At 38.6% G+C, this 21,342-nt stretch overlaps 1 protein-coding gene and 1 non-coding gene across 9 annotated transcripts in view; both read left to right on the plus strand.

Annotated features, from left to right (window-relative positions):
• Positions 1 to 21,342, plus strand: part of CASK (calcium/calmodulin dependent serine protein kinase) — a 533,324-nt gene that overhangs the window by 377,715 nt on the left and 134,267 nt on the right. For all 8 annotated transcript variants that reach the window (XM_077145443.1, XM_077145445.1, XM_077145446.1 and 5 more), the window contains exon 9: positions 5,828 to 5,911. In XM_077145443.1, the coding sequence (XP_077001558.1) occupies positions 5,828 to 5,911 (84 nt within the window). The remainder of the gene's footprint in view (positions 1 to 5,827; positions 5,912 to 21,342) is intronic.
• On the plus strand, positions 3,037 to 3,107 carry TRNAE-UUC (transfer RNA glutamic acid (anticodon UUC)). Its single transcript has one exon. It is a non-coding gene; the product is annotated as a tRNA-Glu (tRNA).

Below are 21,342 nucleotides of genomic sequence, written 5' to 3' on the forward strand. Positions count from 1 at the left end.
GCTTCTTTTGTGATGTTTTCTGGAGTAGAATGGATTTAGTCAAATAGGTTCTGTCCCAGGGCCACCCTCTTCTCAGTCCTTTGGCTAGAAAGATCAGGCTATCCTTGGCGCTGTTTTTGTCTGTGCTTCTTGGGGTTTCTAGGTTGCAGGCTTCTCTCACCCAAACCAGGTATGTTAGGAGTCAGAGGAAGAAATCCCAGGGAAATCACCATGGGATCACCACTTGAAGCTTAGGGTTCCTAATCAGTCTGCCTTCTTTCTCCAGCTTTAGGAGTCTTCTATTAGTAGTTTTATATATTGTATCCAGGGTTTTTAGTGTAACTAGTGGGAGGCATAGGTGAAATGCACTTATTCCATCTCCTTGCTTAGTAGTTATTTCAGTTCTGTGCCTTTGAGTCATCAGTTCCTTGTTATCATCAAAAACTCTGACTAAAAAAGTAGACTTCGTAAAACGTAGTGTTTATTTGTTGAATAGCAAATGCTTTAAAAATCAGCTCCAGTGCCCATTTCTTGCTCTAGAATCCAAGCATGGCATATGTCTTTCAGCTGCTTTTCTCTGTCTTCCTCTCTCAGATTAGACACCATCCAGATTAGGTATCAACTAGAGAGTCGGTCTCAGATAGAGTGTTGATCTATACCCTATGGGCAAATACTACAAAGGGTCTACGGGAAGAGCCAAAATCCTTTTTTTTATAGCAGTAGAAAATTTTTCTGTTATATATACCTAAAATGTCAATAAGCAATTTCATTTTAAGCAAACTTCAGTTAGCTTTTAGTCTCAATACAGTAGTAGTGATAATGGAAAGAGACTCCCTACTAGGACTGTCCAGTAGAACTTGCTGACATTATGGCAGTGTTCTGTATCTGCACTTCCCAATACAGTAGCCACCAGCAGTATGTGGCTGTTGAGCACTTGAAATCTGGCTAGTGTGACTAGAGAACTGAATTTGTAATTCTATTAAAATTTAATTAATTTAAATTTAAGTAGTCTTTTGTATCTATGTGGCTATTTACTTAGACCCTTAGTTCAAAAACATGCTGTCACTTGGTTCATCCATTTTGGAAACAGTCAATAAATAAAGATGCTTAGAAATGGATCTAATTTTCTTGTGTAATTTTCACCAAGTTCTATTTTTTTCTTATGTAATAAGAACATGTTTTCAGTTAGAAAGTATTCAAGCTTATATGGTAAACTATTTATTGATAAACATACACAAACACTTATATACATACATACATACTTACAAGAGCCCCTGTTATTTTACGTCAGAGTTTCCATGTCTTGACTAATAAAAGTGATTATTAAAACTCAGGAAAAAAAATCGTGTACCTTTGTAGCATCACATTTAATCCTCATAATAACCCTGTGAGATTAGTTTTCAAAAGGGAAAAACAGAGACTAAGAGTATGTCAGGTCTTGTAGCTAAGAAGTAAAAGACTCTGAGTTTGAATTCAAGTCTTTCTGATTCCAAAGTCACTGTCTTCTACCATTCCCTACGTTCATTCATTTTGTTCATTTGGTTTTCCTGTACCCTATTATGATACAAAACAGTTAATTTTTGTTCAAAAGATAATGCAGGGTGGGCCACGGTGGCTCAGTGGCAGAGTTCTCACCTGCCATGCCGGAGACCCGGGTTTTATTCCTGGTGCCCACCCATGCAAAAAATAAGATAATGAAAGCCATTCTTGAGGTTTCTTTTGTATGTGTTAATTAAGCATTACCAGATATAATGCTATTAAAATTTGTAATCCACAAACAGTAACAGAAATTCATTAAAAGATTTCATTGCTTGTTCTAACATAATTATTTTATCCTCCTCTGTGCTATTTTAATAATTTAATCAAATTCTTTTATCTTCCATGTTGATGAACCTGCTTTAGCTCAGTTCAGGAAAAGAAGGTTAAGTTCCTAGAGATGAAAACATTCCCAAAATGTTTAGTATATGGAATCTGGCAGAATGAAAATTCAAGTAATTTCAACCTGCAGTGTTCTATGTGTATGCAGAGAAAATATCATTTTGCTCTCCAGTGGAACTCTTGTTGCATTTAAGTCATTAAAATAAAAATAGATTTTAAAGTGTTTCTAGTCATTCTTTAGGAATTTTCACTGCTAATATAGTGAAATTTTGACCAAGGATAGCTGTAAAATCCTATACTTAAATTCAGAAATAAATTTTGTAAGTCCATCCTACCAAAAAATAAATTTAGATGCCACTCACATGCAAACGAGAGTTTAGTTGTAAAATAATATTAATAATCTGACCTTAAATTTTATTTATAAATATTATACATATCCATATCAAGGGAAGTAAGAAGCCCACTTCACTCCATACTAATCTTCATGTAGTATAATGGACCTAGTTTTTCTTTACTATACAATAGTATAATAATTCTGTATACCTCATAGAATTATGAGAAATAAATAATATAATGCATGTAAAGCACTAAAACACTGCCCAGCACATGATGAGCCCTAAATAAATGCCAGCTATGATGATGATAATTATGTCCAGTTTGAGCCATTACACTTTTGAGATAACTAAAGTATAGTGTTATCTACTGTATTATTTACTTGTTTTAAAGAATAAATGTGATAATGCATGTGAAAGTCCCTAATTCAGTGCCTGGGAAATGGTTAACTGTTCACTTATGACTTAATACCATCTAAATGTTAATTACCCCAAGATGTATATCTCCAGCCTAGACTTCTCTTCTGAACTCCAGGCTTGTATATCCTAATGCCTTTTTGAATCTCCACTTGAATGTTAGGCATCTCAAGTATAACATGTCTAAAACTAAACTCCTGATCTCCTCACTATCCTTTCCATCACCCCCTACCCAAACCTGTTCTATCTGCAGTCTTCCCCATCTCAGTTGGTGTGAGACTTCCAGTTACTTAGACTAAAAACTTGGGTGTGATCCTTGACTCTTCTTTGTTTCACACCCCACATACAGTTGTCAGAAAATCTCATTCTCTCTGCCTTGGAATCTGTTCAGAAGTAAGGACATCTGTTCTTTGAAAGACACTGTCAGGGTGCACGGGTGGTTCAGTGGTAGAATGCTCGCCTTTCATGCGGGAGACCTGGGTTCAATTCCCAGACCATGCACCCCCCCCAAAAAAAGACCCAGTCAGAAGAATGAAAAGACGAGTCACAAACTGGGAGTAAATAATTTGTAAAACATATATCTGATAAGGACTTATAGCTAAAATATGTAAATAATTCTCAAAATTCATTGTGCACAAAAGTTCATAGCTGCTTTCTATGTAATAGCCAAAAACTGGAAACAATCTAGAGGGCATACCCAGGTAAATGGATAAAACACATCATGGTATTTATTCACCAGGTGAATGCATAAAAACATAGTGGTAGTATGGATCACTGCTCAGCAATTAAAAGGAGTGAACTATCAATACATGCAGTAACATGGATGTAGTTCAAAATCATTATGCTGAGTGAAAAAAGTTGAACAAAAAGGAGTACATGCAGGATATTGCAACATTGTGAAGGTGATTAATCCCACTGAATGGTATGGGTACATACTATATGGTTCCATTTATATAAAAAACTAATCTATAATAAAACAAAGATTAGTGGTTGCCTGGCAATAGGGGCAGGATTACAAAAGGACATGAAGAAACTTTGGGGAGGGATTATCTTGATTGTGGTGGTGTTTTTTTTGGGCATTATATATATATGTGTCAAAACTTCCCAAATTGTATATTTTAAACATATACAGCTTATTTTATATTAATTATATATCAGTTAAAAAAAACAAAAGCAACCTAAAAATACTAAACAGAAGGGTGGTGTGATGGTGGCTCAGCAGACAGAATTCTTGCCTGCCATGCTAGAGATCCAGGTTCGATTCCTGGTGCCTGCCCATGTTTAAAAAAAAAACAACTAAACAAAATATATTCAGAGTTCATCTACCTTTTACTCTTTTTATAACTTCCACCTAGTTTATTCACCATCCTCTCTTACCTGGATTATTCCAATAGCTTCCTTTGTTAGTTTCTTAGGACTGCCATACAAAGTAGTACAAACTGAATGATTTAAAAGAAAGGAAATTTATTCTCACAGTTCTGGAGGCCAGAAATCTAAAATCAAGGTGCTGGCAGGGCCATGATCCCTCCTGCAGTCTCTAGGAGAGGATCCTTCCTTGCCTCTCCCAGATTCTGGTAGCCTTGGCATTCCTTGGCTTTTGGCGTCATAATTCCAGTCTCTGCCTCTGTCTTCCTGTCTTCACATGGTCGTTTTTGTGTGAAGGCCATGTTTTTATCTGTGACTCTGTGTTTATCTGTGACTGTTTCTGTACTTATATTGGTTTAGAACCTGATCTTAACTTGATTACATCTTCAAAGACCCTATTTCCAAATAAGGTCACATTCACAGTTCTAAGGGGTGGGACTTGAACATATCCTTTGGGGGAACACAGTTCAACCCATAACACCTCCTATCTGCTCTCCTTTTTTTAAAATCTTTGCCCCATACAATTTATTCTCAACACAACAGTGTTCCTTTAAAGTGAAGTCAGATCACGTCACTCCAGTTCAAAACCCCCAGTGGCTCCTACTTCTACTCAGGATAAAAGCTAAAGGCCCTGTATGGTCTACTCCATCCTTATTATCTCTCTAATCTGATCTACTGCTCCCCTCCGCCTTTGGTTATATCATGCCAGACTCGCTGGTCTCCTTGCTATTTCTTGAAAATTACAGGCATACTCCTACCATTGGACCTTTCATTGTTCTTTCTGCCTAGAACACTCCTTTACCTCTTTTGGATGTCACCTTCTCGATTGGGCCTACTTTGACCACCCCATTTTAAATTGCAACCTACCCAATCCCTCTTACTCTGCTTTATTTTTTGCTTTATTCCATAGCACTTTTAACAGACTATGTAATTTACCTTTTTTTCTTTTTTTTTCCTCATCTTCTCCCACTAGAATATAAGCTACATGAGGGCAGGAATCTTGGTTTTGTTTACTTATAATCTCAAGTGCACATAACAATGCTTGGCACATAGTAGGTTCTCAGTATATATTTACAAAATTAATAAATTTTACACTGTTATAAATGTTCAGGAGACATTGACAAATTAGAGCAGAACCAAAGAGAACAAGAAGAATGACAAGGGGTTTGGAAATTTATATGAGGAATAGCTGAGGCAAGTACAGACACATTGGAGAATAGGTTTAATGGGAGCATGATCTCCCTCTTGAGTATTGAAGGGTTGTTATATGGAAGAGATAGTGTGTTTACTCCGTGTTGCCTCAGAAGACAGATGGAGTCCAAACCAACCAGATTTGAGCCCAGGATCAGAAAGAACTTTCTCTAAATTAGACTTTCTTAAAATTGTAATGGGCTGCCATAAAGTCATGAGATCCTACTGGGGGAGGCCAAACAGAATGATCATCCATCAGGGATTCCAGCAGAGCCTACATGGGGAACACGGTTGAATTTGATGGTCTTGAAAAGTTTGTTCTGGTTTTAAGATTCTATGATTTTTGTAATTAGATCATTATACCTTTATATAATTATAATTAATTAGTTTATCCATGTAGCCATATATCTGAAGATTATATATCTGAAAAATGACCTAATGTTTCAGCCCTTTATTACACTGAAAGTAAAATATAATTTTATTATTAGTTTTGACCTTCATATTCTTCATTTAAGAATGTTTACCAGTATCATGAAATGAAATCTCCAGTCTCCTGAATTGAATCTGAGTTTTACATTTAAGAATTTGGGCTTTGCTATTTGCTTAAGATTAAGCTTCTTCACTTTTTTAAAAGTTTATATATATTCATTAACTTTCTTTTACAGGAGCGGGATCGTTATGCATACAAGATTCATCTTCCAGAAACAGTAGAGCAACTGAGGAAGTTCAATGCAAGGAGGAAACTAAAGGTAAATTAAAGGAATCAGCGAAAAGCCAGGCAGATATAGTTGATAATTGTGTTTTTATTCTATTTCAGTGCTGAAAAATATATCCAGGTGTTGACCATTACTTTTCTTAAAGTTAATTCTTCATTTCCAAAAATTACCAACAAATTCAATAAGATTTTGGTGTGTTTTGTTTTTTGATCATTTAAAGTAATATCTAAGTATTAATCTAGACAATAAATTATAAATGAATGGAAGATTAATCATAATTTTACATTTGCATTGTCTTTAATCCTCTCAGAATAGAGATACAGTTACTTTAAAAATACTATTTTGCTGTTGTTAGCCATTATTGTTGAATGTGAATTTAAGCCACGTTTTCTAAGACTTAAATATTTTGACAGAAAGTATGAATTTAGGTCAATGGAAATAACACATAATTATAATTGGATTGAACAACCATCACACAACAGTACATAAAATCCCACTATCAAGGTATACTAGAAAATATTTTCAGATCATTTTCTCACCATCTTTTCTTTATTCTTCCTAAGTACCTTTCTCTCTTTTACCACTCTCCCTATCCTCTCCCCACCAAAAAAAAGAAAAATGGTAATTTTACCATATGGGAATCCATTTGACTTTAAAAGTGCTGAAAAAGACCCAATATAAAATGATGGAGTGTTTTTTAGTATGGGGAGAAAATGCTGTGTGACAGCATTCTCCCCCCTACCCCCACCTCAGGTAGCAGAAAAATTCTATCATAATAAAACTAGCTTATTTTTAATTATATAAAAATATTAACTCTTTCCTCTTAAGTGGTTGATTGGGTAATGGTCCATCTTACTCACGGGCCTTCTGCCAAGTATAAAACTTTTTCTTAAGTATTTTCAGATGTCATAAATTACATTAATGGTATTAATTTATTGTTATTCAATCCCTGAAATTTGAGAATGATTGTATGCAATTCGAGATTTATAAGAATATTATATGAATTTTTTAGGCCACAATATTATCCTATAAGGCTGAACTGTCCAACATGGACACTAGAGCCACACACAGTTTTTTTAATTATTTAAAATTAAATAAAATTGCAAGGTCAGTTCCTCAGTCACATTAGCATGATTCTAGGACTCAGTAACTGTATGTGGCTTGTGGCTACCGTATTGGACAGCACAGACTTAAAACATTTCCATTATTGCAGAAATTCTGTTGGACAGTGCTACTGTAGAGCAAGGGAAATTTTGATATGTCATTGTTGGTAATGATTATTCCTAGTTAAGACTTTCTCCTAATTTTCTTTGCAGGGTTTCAAACCGACTCTTTTCTATTTGCTTTCAAAATCCTTTGCAAAAAAAAAAATTTATTAATTATGTGCCATTCTGTTGGTTCCCAGAGAAATTTCCCAAACTTTTTTTTCTTTGCCTTGGTAAACACCTGAACCAGTGCAGCATACAAAAGAAAAAAAAAAAAAAACACTATGGTCCGAAGTGAAATTTGGTCAGCTGTTTTTGAAGTTAGTTTCCCTCCAGCAAAACTGTTAACTATATTTTTTTCTCAATGTACTCCTGCTCCCTTTCATTTGAATACTTCTTTGACCTCATGTGACATCATACTACCTGTGGTTGAACCTTTCATCGCCCAAGTACAGGCCTTTTACCATTAAGTTCAACCTTGTTCCCTCACAAGAAACACATGCTGTTCTTCTCCCAGTGCCAAAGAATCAGACTTGGGCCTGAAATAGCCAAAGTGATGACTAAGATTCATTTGGACAGAGCCAAGCTGTCATAATATAGTGGTCATGTGGATTTACCACTTCCCCTTGCAGGGATATTTAAAGTTTCAGGACCCACCAAACAACCTAGAATTAGGAGCATCAGTAGGGCCATGCTTGAGTTTTTTCCAACTTCTGGTAAGGCTATATTTGTTTGAGAGTTCAGCCACCGTGGTTAAAGCATGTTATGCCTACCCTCCTCACAAAACTAATTCTCCTCTCTCTGCCTTTTCTGTGAGTTCTAGAATAGGAATTGCAACATCTTGGATTTCAGAGCCCACCACATAGCTCATTTTCACAAATAAATGGCTAGGTACCCATTCTTCTATTCAGAAACTATTTTTAAGCTCCTCAAGCAGTGGGCAATGGTTTAATTTTTATGACACCATTTGAAGTGATTTTAAAAGGGAAGTTCATAGCAGGGTGCAAGGGTAGTTTAGTGGTAGAACCAGGATTCATACAAGATAATCTACCTCTAAAGCCCACTCTTGCACATAAAACTATACTCTTTTATCTTTTTTCCTTACACTCTCTTTGTATAAAAATATATTAATGAATTAATATATTAAAGCAGTTAGAACAGTACCTGGCATCAGTAAGTGCTCTGTAAATATTATTTGCTATTAACATTATTATTCTTGTTCTAATTATTTTAATTTTAATACCTTTCATTTGGTTTCCTATTTATAAATGCCTATAATTCCTAAATGGGTATTCCTAATGTCACTGACATGAACAGTTTTGAGGTTTTTAACATCTTTTTCTTCTGTTTTTTTAATTAAAGAAGTTATAAGTTTACAAAACAGTCATGCATAAAATACCAGATTCCAGTACACCATCCCCCATCAACACCTTGCATTGATATACACCGCCTCACCAACAACACCTTGCATTGGTGTGGAACATTTATTACTATTAATGATAGCACTTTTAAAAATAATTGTACTGTTTTTTAAACATGGTAGTTACCTTTGTTATACTTGATGAAAGATTAAGATAGTTCTGTCATCCATTACTATATTAGGTGTACTTTTCCCCCCTTATGCCACTCTATTATTACCATTTTATATTAGTGTCATACATTTGTTATAACCCATAAAAGAACTTTCTAATGCTTGACCTATTAATTATAGTCTGTCATCTACAACAGGGTTCAGTGTGCTACACAGACCTATGTTTTATCTTTTAATTTCTATTCTAGTAATATGTACATCCTAAAGTTTCTTCTTTTAACCACATTTACCTATACAATTCAGTGCAGTTGATTAAACTCATAATAAAGTATTACTATCACCACCATCCATTTCTATACCTTTACCATCAGCCTAAATAGAAATTCTGTATAAGTTAACTATCAACTCCCTATTTTCTAACCCCAGCCTATCTCCTGGTAACTTATTGTATTAGTTAGGGTTCTCTAGAGAAACAGAATCAACAGGGAACACTCGCAATTATAAAATTTATAAATGTGTCTCACGTGACCATGGGAACACAGAGTCCAAAATCCACAGGGCAGGCTCTGAAGCCGATGATTCTGATGGAGGGTCTGGATGAACTCCACAGGAGAGACTTGCCAGCCGAAGCAGGAAGAAAACCTGTCTCTTCTGAATCCTCCTTAAAAGGCTTGCAGTGATTAGATTAAGCATCACTCATTGCAGAAGGCACTCCCCTTTGGCTGATTACAAATGGAATTAGCTGTGGATGCAGCTGACATGATCATGATTTAATTCTATGAAATGTCCTCATTGCAACAGAGAGGCCAACACTTGCCTAACCAGACAAACAGGTATCACCACTTGACCAAGTTGACACATGAACCTGACCATGACAGTCCACCCCTTGTCAACTTGGCAACTATACATACCACCTTAAACCATACCTAATTTCTAAATAAAAAACAATAAAACACATTTTTTCTTTCACCTAACAATACTCAACTGTCCTACATATAACTGGAAACACATTAAATCTCTCCAGAATAGGGTGCAAATCCTTGGGTAATATTCATTCTTAAACTTGATATCTTACAACTTAAATAGTATAACACGAACAAAACAGCATTACAGCCCTTGTTTCTGTAACTGATCACATGGTCGAAGTTCATATTTATCACTACCTTCTTCCACTACCCATTCGATGTTCCCTTTACCTTCAGCAAGCACTTCAGCTGGCCATAGTTCTTTGCCTGGTGGGGTGACCCAAACCTTCATTCCTGAAGTTTCAGAGCCATTGGTAATTCTACCTGGATTGGGTTGTTGCACTTTTCCATTGATTTAATTACAGGGCATGGTAGTACTAAAAGAAACCCTAGGGGATCTCCTATATTCCAAGAAAACTCTTCTTTACCTCCATTGTGTACTTGTAGTCCTACTTCCCCCTGGTAGTCAGGGTCAATCACCCCAGACAATAATGTAATCCCCTTCTTGGCTTGTTGATCCAGTGGCATAAGTAGCCCAAAGTGACTAGGTGGCAGTCTTAGATTCCAATTCAATGGAATCGTTGTTTCTCCTGGTGGAAGCACTCCCCGTTTTGGAACTAAAACCTGTAGACCAGCAGAGCTCAGGGTCACAGGGACAGGAAGCAGAAATTTTCCTAGTGGATCACTAGGGGTAATAGTGAGTGGTACCACTCCCATTTCCACCCCTTGGTTCCTAGACCCATGGATCCTGACTATGGGAGAAACAGCACCATACAGCAATGCTGATTCAGAGCATATACAGCTTCCTGGAGAACATTACCCCAGCCTTTCAAGGTATTGACACCTAGTTTGCATCGTAATTGAGTTTTCAAAAGGCCATTCTACCATTCTATCAATCCAGCTGCTTCTGGATGATGGGGAACATGGTAAGACCAGAGAACTCCCTGAACATGTGCCCATTCCCACACTTCATTTGCTGTGAAGTGTGTTCCTTGATCCGAAGCAATGCTGTGTGGAATACCATGACGATGGATAAGGCATTCTGTAAGCCCACAAATGGTAGTTTTGGCAGAAGCGTTGTATGCAGGGAAAGCAAACCTATATCCCGAGTATGTGTCTATTCCTCTATTCCAGTTAGAACAAATCACTGCCCCTTCCATGAAGGGAGTGGTCCAATATAATCAACCTGGCACCATGAAGCTGGCTGGTCACCTCGAGGAATGGTGCCATATTGGGGGCTGAGTGTAGGTCTCTGCTGCTGGCAGATTGGGCACTCAGCAGTGGCTGTAGCCAAGTCAGTCTTGGTGAGTGGAAGTCCATGTTGCTAAGCCCATGCATAACCTCCATCCTTACCACCATGACCACTTTGTTCATGAGCCCATTGACCAGTGACAGGAGTTGCTGGGGAAAGAGGCTGACTGGTATCCACAGAACGGGTCATCTTATCCACCACTGTCCTTCAAGGACATCCCAGAAAGGGGTTGTAGTGCTGCAGCTGTCCACTGTCCACTGTCGGATGGTACCTGCATATCGTGCTGAACCATCTGTAAACCAGGCCCCAGTTTTCTCTTTCTCAGTCAATTCACTGTAAGGAACTCCCCAAGAGGCCATAGCTCTGGTCTGGGAAAGAGAAGGTAATGTGGCAGGAGTGGAAACCATGGGCATTTGGGCACTTCTTCATGTAACTTACGTATGCCTTCAGGACCTGCTCTGGCCCAATCTCATATATACCATTTCCATTTTACAATAGAGTCCTGCTGAGCATGCCCAACTTTATGGCTTGGCGGGTCAGGCAACACCCAGCTCATGATAGGCGACTTGGGCCTCATGGTAACTTGGTGGCCCATGGTTAAGCATTCAGTATCTACTAAGGCCTAGTAGCAGGCCAAAAACTGTTTCTCAAAAGGAGAGTAGTTATCTGCAGCAGATGGTAAGGCTTTGCTTCAAAATCCTGAGGGTCTGTGTTGTGATTCTCCTATAGGGGCCTGCCAAAGGCTCCAGACAGCATCTCTACTTGTGACTGACACTCCCAGCACCATTGGATCTGCTGAATCATACGGCCCAAGTGGCAGAGCAGTTTGTACAGCAGCCTGTACCTGTCTCAGAGCCTCCTCTTGTTCAGGTTCCCACTCAAAATCAGCAGCTTTTCTGGTCACTCGATAAGTGGGCCAAAGTAGCACACCCAAATGAGGAATATATTGTCACCAAAGTACGAAGAGACCAACTAGGTGTTGTGCCTCTTTTTGGTCGTAGGAGGGGCCAGATTTAGCAACTTATCCTTCACCTTAGAAGAGATATCTCGACATGCCCCACACCACTGGACACTAGAAATTTCACTGAGGTGGAAGGGCCCTGTATTTTTGTTGGATTTATCTCCCATCCTCTGACATGCACATACCTTACCAGTAAGTCTAGAGTAGTTGCTACTTCTTGCTCACTAGGTCCAATAAACATAATATCATCAATATAATAGATGAGTGTGATGTCTTGTGGGAGGGAGAAACAAGGTCCCTGCAGACAAGATTATGACATAGGCTGGAGAGTTGATATATCCCTGAGGTAAGACAGTGAAAGTATATTGTTGACCTTACCAGCTGAAAGCAAACTGTTTCTTGTGGTCCTTACTAATAGCTGTTGAGAAAAAAAGCATTTACCAGATCAATAGCTGCATACCAGGTACCAGGGGATGTATTGATTTGCTCAAGCAATGATACCACATCTGGAACAGCAGCTGCAATTCGAGTTACCACCTGGTTGAGCTTATGATAATCCACTGTCATCCTCCAAGACCCATCTGTTTTCTGCACCGGCCAAATAGAAGAGTTGAATGGAGATGTGGTGGGAATCACCACCCCTGCATCCTTCAAGTCCTTAAGAGTGGCAGTAATCTCTGCAATCCCTCCAGGAATCTGGTACTGCTTCTGATTTTCTATTTTGCTAAGTAGGGGCAGTTCTAGTGGCTTCCACTTGGCCTTTCCCACCATCATAGCCCTTACTGTACGAGTTAGAGAACCAATGTGGGGATTCTGCCAGTTGTTCAGTATGTCTATACCAATTATACATTCTGGAAATGGAGAAATAACTCCTCCAAGTGGCCTTATGGAGGCCCACTGGACATACTGTGAGACGGACCTGAGCTAAAACTCCATTGATCACCTGCCCTCCATAAGCCCCCACTCTGACTGGTGGTCCAGAGTGACGTTTTGGGTCCCCTGGAATGAATGTCACTTCTGAACCAGTGTCTAATAATCCACAAACTATGTGATCATTTCCTTTTCCCCAAAACACAGTTACCCTAGTAAAAGGCTATCGGTCTCCTTGGGGAAGACTTGGAGGAAGATTAACAGTATAAATTTGTGGCAGTGTAACAGGATTCTCCCCCAAAGGGACCTGGCCTCCCCTCATTCAAGAGGCTCTGGGTCTGTAAACTGTTTCAAGTCTGGAGATTGATTAAGGGACCATGACTCTGTTTTTGTAATTCAGGTTAGACTTCTGTTCACTTGACCTAGAACTCTTTTGTTTATGCAGCTAGAACAAGAATGTAGTAGACTGCCCTTCTATTGTATTTCTAGGGACCCCATAATTTACTAGCCAATGCCACAAATCTCTGTGAGTCATATAGTTTTGACGCCTGCTTTGAGTTTCCTGTCTGTTAAAATAAGCCACATCTACCCTGTCTTTGGCGATTAAGTGCTGCCACCTGGCTTCTGCCAAGTCGGGATCCGGTCATCCCCATTGTGTTCAAGGATTCCAGCTCAGTGACAGCAGTTGCTGCAATACTATCTGACCTACAGAGAAGTGCAACCACAGAGCTCTTCAGGGCTGATGGTGCTAGTCTCACAAATTTATTTCTCACTGTTCTTGTAAAAGGTGCATCCTCCGGACATTCCTGGGGTGTGAGAGCAGGCTTTGCATGATAAATCCACTCTAACATTCCAATCTCTCTAAGCCTCTGGATCCCTTCATCGACATTATACCTGGGCAGTTCTGGCATTTCAACCTCAGGTAATGTTGGCCACCCCTTGATCCATGTTTCAATCAACCATCCAAACAAACTGTTAACACCTTTTCTAACCACTCAAGCTATATAGCATTGAATGCAGAGCCTCTGCTTAGTGGGCCCATATCAATAAATTCAGCCTGATCCAGTCTTATATTCCTCCCATCACTATCCCACACCCTTAAAATCCATTGACACACATATTCCCCTGATTTTTGTCTATATAAATTGGAAAACTCACACAGTTCTTTTGGAGTATAACATACCTCCTCATGTGTGATACTTTGTACCTCACCTTTAGGGGCCTGTTGGGACTTTAGTCTAGTTATAGGTCTGGAAGAAATGAGGGGTGGTGGGGGTGGGTCATGAAAAGAATTAGAAATATCTTCCAAGCCATTTCCTTCAGGGCCTTTATTTGCAGTTTCATCTGGTGAAACAGGATTAATCACTCTAGGGCTAATCCCTTCAGGAGGAGGCTGGGTGGCCAACTCCTCAAGGCAGGCTGGAGGTGGGGCAGTTATGTCCTCAGGGAAAACTATTACAGGGTTATCTAGAGAAGACTTAGCATGATCTAGGGTTTCAACCTCACCCCTGACATCATTATCAGTCCATATGTCACCATCCCATTTTTCAGGGTCCCACTCCTTTCCAATCAATGCCCTCCCTTTAACGGCAGACACCATGCAACACTGAGATTTCAGTTTACGTTGTAAAGTTGCTACTCTAACAATAAGATTCTGAGTCTGGTTTTCAGAGATCTCAAGTCTATGGCTACAGGAAATTAGATTTTCCTTCAGGATACTCATAGAAATACATCTGTGAGACGGCGCTTAAGCTTCTTGTTTGAAGCCATAAACCCATCCCTTTCACTCCTTAATGTAGCCAGTGATTCTCACAACAACCAGCCAACATCTGTATATCTCTTATTTCCACAAAACTCTGTAAAGGTATCAAAAACATTATCCCCGAGACCCTGGCTTCATACAAGCGAAGCATTAGGAGAACTGAATGGTGATATTTTGACTATCTCTTTTGCCAACTCACCCATGGATTGAGCGTGTCATTCTGATTATGGGAATCAGAGTCCTCAGTGTCTTTGCATCCAGGCACAGTAGAAAACCATTCATAAAAACCCATTTTTAAGATTCTGTTTCTTAAGAACCACTCCTGGTACCAGGATGTATTAGTTAGGGTTCTCTAGAGAATCAGAATCAACAGGAAACACTAGCAAATATAAAATTTTTAAAAGTGTCTCACGTGACCGTGGGAATGCAGAGTCCAAAATCCACAGGGCAGGCTGTGAAGCCGATGATTCCGATGGAGGGTGTTCTAGTTTGCTAGCTGCCGGAATGCAATATACCAGAAACGGAATGGCTTTTAAAAGGGGTGATTTAATGAGTTGCTAGTTTACAGTTCTAAGGCCAAGAAAATGTCCCAGTTACAACAAGGCTATAGTAATGTCCAATCAAAGGCATCCAGGGAAAGATACCTTGGTTCAAGAAGGCCGATGAAGTTCAGGGTTTCTCTCTCAAGTGAGATGGCACATGGCAAACACAGTCAGGGCTTCTCTCTCAGTTGGAAGGGCATATGGCAAATACGGCGTCATCTGCTAGCTTTCTCTCCTGGCTTCCTATTTCATGAAGCTCCCCGGGAGGCATTTTCCTTCTTCATCTCCAAAGGTCACTGACTGGTGGACTCTCTGCTTCGTGGTGCTGCAGCATTCTCTGCCCTCTCTGAGTCTCTCATTCTCCAAAATGTTTCCTCTTTTATAGGACTTCAGAAACTAATCAAGACCCACTCAAATGGGTGGAGACATGTCATCCCCTAATCCAGTTTAACAACCATTCTTAACTAAATCACATCAACCACGAAGATGATCTCATTACAGTTTCAAACATACAGTATTGAATAGAGATTATTCTACCTTTACGAAATGGGATTTATATTAAAACATGGCTTTTCTTAGGGGGCATACTTCCTTTCAAACCAGCACAGAGGGTCTGGATGTACTCCACAGGAGAGGCTTGCCAACTAAAGCAAGAAGAAAGAGAGCCTGTCTCTTCTGAATCCTCCTTAAAAGGCTTCCAGTGGTTAGATTAAGCATCACTCATTGCAGAAGACACTCCCCTTTGGCTGATTACAAATAGAATCAGCTGTGGATGCAGCTGACATGATGATTTAATTCTATGAAATGTCCTCATAGCAACAGACAGGCCAGCACTTGCCCAATCAGGTAAACAGGTACCACCACTTGTCCAAGTTGACACATGAACCTGACCATTACACTTATATTCTGGATTCTAACTCTACAAGCTCACTTATTAAAATTACTCAACATAATGTCTTCAAAGTTCATCTGTGTTATTCCGTATTACAGCTGAGTAACTGCATCATAGTATATACCACATTTTGTTTATCCATTCATTGGTTGATGGACACTTAAGTTGTTTCCATCTTTTGCCAATTGTGAATAATGCCACTATGAACATTGGTGCAAATGTCTGTTTGCATCCCTGCTTTCAGTCTTTCTGAGTATATTCCTAATAGTGGGATTGCCAGATCATATGGTAATTCTATAATTAGCTTTCTGAGGGAATTCAGGTTAGATTCAGTTGTCAACTTGGCCAGGGTAAGGTGCCTAGATCTATTGCTATGGATATGAGCCAATGGCATGTGAACCTCATCTGTTGCTGCTTACAGCTGCATTCGACTGGCAGGTGTGTCTGTTGCAATGAATGATGTTTGATTTAATTGGCCAGTGCTTAAATGAGAGAGCTTAACATAGCACAGCCCAAGCAGCTCAGCATACCTCATCTCAGCACTCACAGCTCAGCCCAGGCCTTTGGAGATGCAGAAAGAAATCACCCTGGGGAAAGTTGTTGGAACCCAGAGGCCTAGAGAGAAGGCCAGCAGAGATCACCCTGTGCCTTCCCATGTAAGAAAGAACTTCATCTGACAGTTAGCTGTCTTTCCTTTGAAGAACTAACAAAATAAATCCCCTTTTGTTAAAAGCCAGTCCATCTCTGGTGTGTTGCATTCTGGCAGCTAGCAAACTATAACACTGTCTTCCATAGTGGCTAAACCATTTTACATTCCCACCAACAATGAAGATAAATGTTTCTATTTGTTCATATCCTCTCCAACACTTGTAGTTTTCTGTTTGTTTAATAGTGGCCATTCTAGTAGGTATGAAATGATATCTCAGTGTGGTTTTGATATGCATTTCCCTAATAGCTAATAATATTGAGCATCTCTTCATGTCCATTCAAGTCTTTTGCCCATTTTTAATTCGACTGTTTGTCTTTTTAGGATAGGATATTAAACACTTATCAGATATGTGATTTCCAAATATTTTTTCCCTTTGAATGGGCCGCCTTTTCACTTTCTTGACAAAGTCCTGTGAAGTACAGAAGTTTCTAATTTTAAGGTGGTCCCATTTATCTGTTTTTTCTTTCATTGCTTGTGCTTTGAGTGTAAAGTCTAAGAAACCATTGCCTACCACAAGATCTAGAAAATGCTTCATTTATTTTCTTCTAGGAGTTTTATGGTCTTGGTTCTTATATTTAGGTCTTTGATCACTTTTGTGTTAATTTTTGTGTAAGGTGTGAGATAGGAGTCCTCTTTCATTCTTGATACGGATATCCGACTCTCCCAGCACCATTTGCTAAAGAGACTGTTATTTCCCAGTTGAGTGGGCTTGGAAGCCTTGTCGAATATTTATTGGCCATAGATGTGAGGGTCTATTTCTGAACTCTCATTCAATTCCGTTGGTCAATATGTCTATCTTTATGCCAGTACCATGCTGTTTTGATCACTGTAGCTTTGTGATATACTTTACTGTCAGGAGGTGTGAGTCCTCCAACTTCATTCTTCTTTTAAACTATTCATGGCCTCATCCTCTTCCAAATAAATTTGAAAATTGGCTTTTGCAACTCTGCAAAGTAGGCTGTTGGAATTTTGATTGGGATTGCATTGAATCTGAGGTTGCCACTGCCATCTCATGTCTCCTCACCTCTTAAAAGCTTTTTCAAAATGTGTAGAACACCAAAAATTTCACCAAATAGTTTATGTATTTCTTCCAAAGTAATTATGCTTGGACTTTTATCACCATTTTGATCATTTTCCCTCACAATATCTAGAATATACTATCACAAGTATAAGAGAATCTTTTACTTGTGATAGTCTTTCCTTCCCTTCCCTTCCATTACTTTTTCTAGCACCATATCTTTTTTTAGAGCTGTGGCTCTCAAAGTTTAGTCCCTGGAGCCACAGCCGCAGTATACCTAGAACTTACTAGATATACAAATTCTTAGGCCTTATTAGTACAATCAGGTAAGTAAACCAAATAAAAGGCCTCCATATTGGAAAGAGTAAGAAAACTGTCTTTATTCATAGATGGCAAGATCCTGTATGTAGAAAATCCTTAGGAATCCACGAAAAAAACTATTAGAGCTAATAAACAAGTTCAACAAGGTCATAGTATACAAGAGCCATATACAAAACTGAATTTTATTTCTGTATATGAGCAATTAACCATTTGAAATGTGAAATTAAGAAACAATTTCATTCACAATGACATCAAAAAGAATTAAATACTTAGAAATAAATTTAACAAAAGAAAATGTAAGATTTGTACAAAAACTGCTGAAATTAAAGACAATATAAATAAATGAAGAAATAGTTCAGTTTCATGGAATGGAAGACTCGGTATTATTCAGATGGCATTTATTCCCAAATTGATTTTTAGATCCAACACAATGCCTATTAAAATATTAGCAGAAATTGGCAAATCTGATCCTAAAATTTATATGAAAATGCAAAGGGCCTAGAATAACCAAGGCAATCTTGAAAAAACAGAACAAAATTGAAGGATCCATACTTTTTATTTCAAGAATTACTAAAAGTTATAGTTATCAGGACAGTGTAGTGCTTGTGTAAGAATAGAAATATAATTCAATGGAGCGGATATGAGAATTTAGGAATAAACCCTTGTATTTATATTTATGATCAGTTGATTTTGGACAAAGGTTCTAAGGCAATTAATGAAGAAGGTATAGTCATTTCAACAAATGGGGCTGTGACCCTTAGATATCCACATGTAAAAAGATGAACTTTTTAAAACAAATTTTAATTCAAAATGTATCATAGACCTGAATTTAAGAGCTAAAACTATAAAAATGTTAGAAGAAAACATGAAGAAAATCTTATGACTTTGGATTAGGCAAACAGTTTTTAGATACTACATCAACAGTATAATCCATAAAAGACAAATTCGATAAATCGGACTTTGTCAACATTGTAAAGTTTTGTTCTTCAAAGGGCACCGTTAAGAAAATGAAAAGACAAGCCACAGACTGGGAGAAAGTATCTGCAAATCATATATCTGATGTATGTGTTCAGAAAATAGAAAGAAATCTACAACTAAGAAGATAAGCAACCTGTTTTGGTTTGCTAAAGCTGCCAGAATGCAATATACCAGAAATGGGTTGGCTTTTTAAAATGGTTATTTATTAGGTTACAAATTTATGGTTCTAAGACCATGAAAGTGTCCAAATTAAGGCATCAAGAGGAAGATACCTTCTCTGAGAAAAGGCTGCTGGCATTTGCAGTTCCTCTGTCACATGGGAAGGCACATGGTGACATCAGCTGATCCTTCTCTCCTGGTTTCTGGTTTCAAAGACTCTCTCCAAATGTCTCTTAATGTTTTTTCTCTCTTATCCTCATAAAGGAACCTGGTAAAGCACTTAAGACCATCTTGAATGGGCTGGGTCACATCTCAATCAAATCAAAAGGCCCCACCCACAATAGATCTGCCCCCACAGGGGCGGATTAAAAGAACATGGCCTTTTCTTGGATACATAACGTCAAACATGCATACAACCCAATTGAAAAATAGAAAAAAATATTTTAATAGACATTTCAATAAGGAAGTCACATGAATGGCCTAATAAGCATAGGAAAAGATGTTCAACTTCTTTAGTCATCAGGTAAATTACAAATTAAAAATACAGTGAGGACCCTACCCCACCAAGAAGGCAGAATGAGATGCAACAGGGCTCTGTCCCCCCACCCCCACCCCCAGCACACACACACAGAAACTTTGAACAAGAACTAGCAGAAATACCTTTCTAAAAGCTCCAGAAAACAGTTAAAGGATTACAGTAAGAGGGCAAGTACAGTAAGAGGGCAAGTTCAGAAAGGCAACTTAAAAGTGGTAGGATTTTGTGACACCATTGTTGGCCTCTCTCCCATCCCTTCATGGTTTGGCGTAGGAGCTAGCCCATGCTCCCAGTGCAGATCTCTGGTCTGGGTTCTGGAAGAAGCAGAATAACCCTCATGCACATACTGGGAGCGTGTATGTCTGGCTCACTCTGTCTGGTGGCCTAAGGAACTTGCTGACCCCAAACTTGCCCTGCATGTAGAAGTCTACTTGCAGAAGTTTCCTATAGAATGTTATGGGAGATGAGTCAAGTCATGCTGCCTGGGGGAAGGGATTGCTGGCTGTGGGATCTTGAGGAAACTGTTGCCTGGGTAAGAGGGGACATTCATAACCTTGTAAACAAGGGAATTATTAGGGCCACACACGTGTGCCCAAAACAAGACATATGCACAGAAAGGATCAGGGAGGCCCCTACACTTTGGCCTGGAGCTCTTCTCTAAACCCATTTTCTCCCTGAAGGAGAGCATTCACACAAGTCAATTCACAAAACTGGGAAAGGTGTTTTCTTTTTTCCTTCTTCTATTTTTTTTAAATTATTATTTTTAGCTCCTGGCTTTCAAGAACAGCTCTGTCATAATATTAGCTGAATACAAGCTAAAATAACAGACATCACAGAGTCTAAATTCCAGCAATAGCAACCTAAAATATCAAAATGTCCAGATTTCAAGGGAGGGCTACAAAACATGCAAAGAACCAGGCAAAGGAGAAGATTAAAGTGTTAGAAACCAGCAGTGAGGAGGATCAGATTTGAGATATTCCAAAGACTTAAAATAAAAGAGGATCCTAAATATGCTCAAAGAGCTAAAGGAAAACATGAACAAAGAACTAAAGGAAATCAGGAAACAATAGATGGACGCAAAGAAAATATCAATAGAAGGATGGAAATTATGAAAAGAAAGGATACAAAGCTGAAGACCACAGTAACAGAAATTTACAATTCCCTTTAGGGGTTCAACAGCAGATTGGAGCTTGGCAGAAGAATCAGTGAACTTGAAGATAAGACCATTGAAATAATTTAGTGTGAGGACCAGACACAAGAAAAGAAAGAGAAATGAACAGAGCCTAAGGAACCTGTGTGATACCATCAAACATACATATATATATGTAGAGTGGGAGTCCCAGGAGAAGAACGAGAGAGAAGGGCAGAAAGAATACTCAAGCAAATAATGGCTGAAAACTTCCCAAATTTAATAATGAAAGACATGAATATACATGTCCAGGATATTCAGGGAACTCCAAACAGGATAAACCCAAATAGACCCACACCATGCCATGTTATAATTTGTTGAATGCCAAAAACTGAAAATTCTGATAGCTGCAAGAGAAGCACAATGCTACATACAAGGGAATCTCAATAAGATTAAGTGCTGATTTCTCACTGGAAACCGTGAAGGCAGGAAGATAGTGCAAAGACATTTAAAGTACTGAAACAAAAAACTACCAACCATGAATTCTGTCCCTGGCAAAACTGTGTCTCAAAACTGAGGGAGGAATTAAGACATTCCCAGATAAACAAAAGCTGAGGGACATCGTCATCACTAGA

This window comes from Tamandua tetradactyla, chromosome X (assembly GCF_023851605.1).
Source record: "Tamandua tetradactyla isolate mTamTet1 chromosome X, mTamTet1.pri, whole genome shotgun sequence".
Lineage (NCBI taxonomy): Eukaryota > Metazoa > Chordata > Mammalia > Pilosa > Myrmecophagidae > Tamandua > Tamandua tetradactyla.